Source organism: Rhinopithecus bieti, unplaced genomic scaffold (genome assembly GCF_001698545.2).
Source record: "Rhinopithecus bieti isolate Rb0 unplaced genomic scaffold, ASM169854v2 scaffold_31518, whole genome shotgun sequence".
In the NCBI taxonomy this organism is placed as follows: Eukaryota; Metazoa; Chordata; class Mammalia; order Primates; family Cercopithecidae; genus Rhinopithecus; species Rhinopithecus bieti.
The window spans coordinates 78174-81695 of record NW_016813455.1 but is presented as its reverse complement, the minus strand read 5'-3'; the positions used below and the strand labels follow the sequence as shown (position 1 = coordinate 81695).

At 52.4% G+C, this 3522-nt stretch overlaps 1 protein-coding gene across 1 annotated transcript in view; it reads right to left on the bottom strand.

The window, feature by feature from the left end:
• The window catches only part of MSN (moesin), an 83554-nt gene extending 80239 nt beyond the window's left edge, over window positions 1-3315 (bottom strand). The window contains exon 1 of the mRNA XM_017848442.1: window positions 3054-3315. Coding sequence (XP_017703931.1) covers window positions 3054-3065 — 12 coding nt within the window. The 5' untranslated portion in view covers window positions 3066-3315. The remainder of the gene's footprint in view (window positions 1-3053) is intronic.
• Window positions 3316-3522: the final 207 nt, after the last annotated feature.

The window sequence follows — 3522 nt, the reverse complement described above, 5'->3', positions numbered from 1 at the left end:
TATATATATATATGACTGTCATCATCACCAAAAAATGTAGATGGCAATTAATAAGCTTTTCCATTCCGGCTACTAAAGCAGACTCAGGAAACTGGCAACCAGAAGCAGAGTCCAAGGAATGGCAAGAAGGCAAGGGTGGCGGTGGGTAGTGAGGCATGTTTTTTTTTTGTTTTTTTGCTTTTTTTGCTTTTGAAACGGAGTCTTGCTCTGTTGCCCAGGCCGGAGTGCAGTGATGCTATCTTGGCCCACTGCAACCTCCACCTCCCGGGTTCAAGGGATTCTCCTGCCTCAGCCTCCCGAATAGCTGGGATTACAGGTGCACACCACCACGCCTGGCTAATTTTTGTAATTTTAGTAGAGACGGGGTTTCACCATGTTGGTCAGGCTGATCTCAAACTCCTGACCTCGTGATCCACCCGCCTCACCCTTCCAAAGTGCTGGGATTACAGGCTTGAGCCACTGCGCTCGGCCGGCATGTTTTAACAGATGTAGGGGTGGTTGGGCTGATTAGGAGGGACAATTAGCTATAAAAGTGAAACCAACCCTAGATAGGCTGTAGACATGCTGCATATGAATGAAGGAGTTTGATTTTCCACTACCTTTCTCTATCTGTCATACGCTAGAAATAGCCTAAAGCACATAAATGAAAATGGAGCAGAGAAAGGGAAATTTTTTCCCCTTTTAATTAACATTACTGGTTGGTATTCAGTGAACTAGGGTGTGCCCCTGAACACCTCGACCTTGGTATGAGGAATAAGAAAAGTAACAGGAGGCACGTGGTGACACTACTGAACCTTACCAGGAGACACACAAATGCCAACCTTGGCCACTTTGCTCAAATTACTCATTTCCCTTTATCTGAGGCCCATAAAGTTCTGAGAACAGGGGGCAATTTGTTTGGAGCAAGAAAGGGAACTCAAATGTCAAGAACTCAATCATTGGGTCAGAATAGAGGGTCAATGAGATGAGCATCGGAAAGCCTGGACCCCAATCTTGGCTCAGTCACCATGTGCCCTTAGGTAGGTCTTTCCCTGTAGGTCTCAATATCCTCATTAGTTTTTTGTTTTGTTTTGTTTTGTTTTAAGAGAGTTTTATTAAATAGATAGTCTCCAAAGTCCCTTTCAGGTTAAGATTCTACGGTCTTAACAGACATAATATAGTTGCTTTTCCTAAAAGTTGACCATTCCTTGAGTCGAAGCATAGAAAATTATCTAATGCTTCCAGTCTATCAAAACTCAACCCTCTCCCTCCAATTTGATTCAGGTTTCAGTCAATCTGCATAAAAATGCCTTCAGTATTTAGGTACCTTCATTACTCCAGGACTGACTACAAACAGCTTATACTTCAATCTCTCTCCATTCCCAGGAAAACAATAAACACGCCGTCTTGTCTTCTTTTCCACTTTGACTCAGATGAGATGTTAATGTAAGTCTGAGGCAACTTCCAGGCCCATGAAGTTGTGTTTCAAAGTGGGCTATCTCAGAATTGAGGATGAGATATGCCACTACAGAAGAAAGGCCATGGAGCAATGTCTATTCCCGGGGATCCACCCAACTGTTCAGGCAAAGCCGCACCTTAAGAGGAGTCAGGACTCAACCGCAGAAAGAGACCCAAAGAGCCACTCCTGACAGGATCTTTATAATCCTGTTTTGGCAGACAATGGGGTATTTTCCCCTCTCTCCAAAACCATTACTCTCTCTCTTTGGGGGCAGGGGTTAGGGAAGAAAGTGTGTAAAAGTCTCATGTCCTAAAACCACAAGCAATTTAAAGGAGACAGACAGTGAAAGCACATGCTTTTTGAAAACTTGGTGTTTCTGAAGGACAACGTTCTGGAAAGGCAAGAACGACTTGGCAGTGAAGCTGGTATACAGTAACGTGGCAACCAAAGCTCATCACAAACCCAAAAGGCTGGTCCCCCAACTTGCCTCCTCTCATCCCAGGGGCCTTCAGCCCTTTTGAAGGCTACTAGTCACTATCTCACCTCTACAAGTCTCAAGCAGTCCTGGGGAGACATATCTGGGAGCACTGCATTGCCTAGGCCAGCCCAACATGTTTGGCCTAAGGGACTCAAGTCAGGGTGGTCACCAGGCCTTTCTGAGCAAGGGAAGGGCCTCAGCAGCCATTTGGCATGACTTGCACAAAAGCAAGCAGAGCTCATTAGTCAGGCACACCCCTCCTCCCCTCTCCCTCCTGGGCATCCGGCCCCCCTATCCCCACTCCCAGGAGGCTTCTGTTCCTCTCATAACAGCCAGTGGGGTGGAGACGCATCCCCAAATCAACCACCACTCTAGAAAGGTGTGGCCCCACGAGAGAACCCACACCACACAAAATAGTCCGGAGGGGATAGGAGGAGATAGAGAGGCATTAGGCAATAGGAGGGGCAGGGATTTGGGGGTGGAGGGGAGGGAGAAATCGGTCCTCTCTCCCAGGAGATGAGGTAGGCCTCTCCTCAGACTGGTGCCTAAATAAGTGTTGGTGCTCTCGGGTGCATCCTCGATGACGATTTCCTCACATCTCTCTCCTCACCTCCTAGTGGAAAACAGCTGGAGCCACCCGGTGAGGCTGTGGGAAAGATGAGTGGGGGTGCCGGATCCGCCCCGAGCGGCTCCCTCCTTCCTCCCTGCTTCTCTGTTCCCATGGCCCCTCTTGGACATTGGCAGCCTTGCCCCAGAAATGTATCAATTCCTGAGTTGGGGAAAGTGTAGTCTTCTGGACCAGAATCCTCTCCTCTGTGCCCATGGCCCGTCAGAGAAAAGGGGAAACCCCAGGCCCCAACGAAGCCGTCCTCACTGTTGCATCTCAGACACAGGGAACTGGAACCTGAGAAAGAGGCAGGCCTCGCCCTGTCCAAACTTCCAGCCTGGACACCCCCTCAACCCCTGAGGGCGCACCAGACCAGGATCCCACTCCGGTCCCCTCCCTACCCTTGGCTATGGCGGAGGGCGCGGCGTCCCAGGCGGGCCGGTGGCTGGCCAAGCCCTCAGCCATTAGCAAAGGGCTATGAGGCTCAGCCAGAGCCATTGGGGTCGACAGCGCCCACCCCCGGCACTCACCGTTTTGGGCATGGTGGCGGCAAAGGCAGCGGAGTTGGCGAAGTTTAGCTAGGACTGTCGGGCAGTGCTGAGCACGCAGTACACACAGCTCGGATTCGGTTGGCCGGGGACTCAGATTGGGTCCCTCACTAGCGTCGGGGCGACTGTTAGGCTTCCTGCTAACGGGCCACGACTTCACAAACCCCACCCAGGAAAGAGCCGCCCCTGTCGCGCCGCCCGCTCCTTTATGTGGCCCGGCTTCCGCGCCGCTCCCCGCCCTCGCGCCCGCCTCCCAGCCGACCGCTGGCCTTGCCCCGCCCAGCCCCGCCTGGCCCGGCCCGGCGCAGCCAGACCACAGCGCCCACGTGGGGGGCCCGGCTGGGCCCAGGCGGACCTAGGGTAGCTACCACTCCCGATCCAGACCCACCCCGCTCCTCTCCCACCCCCATCACAGCCCCTAGCCTTGCACGTCCTGGCCTTCCAGCCCCAC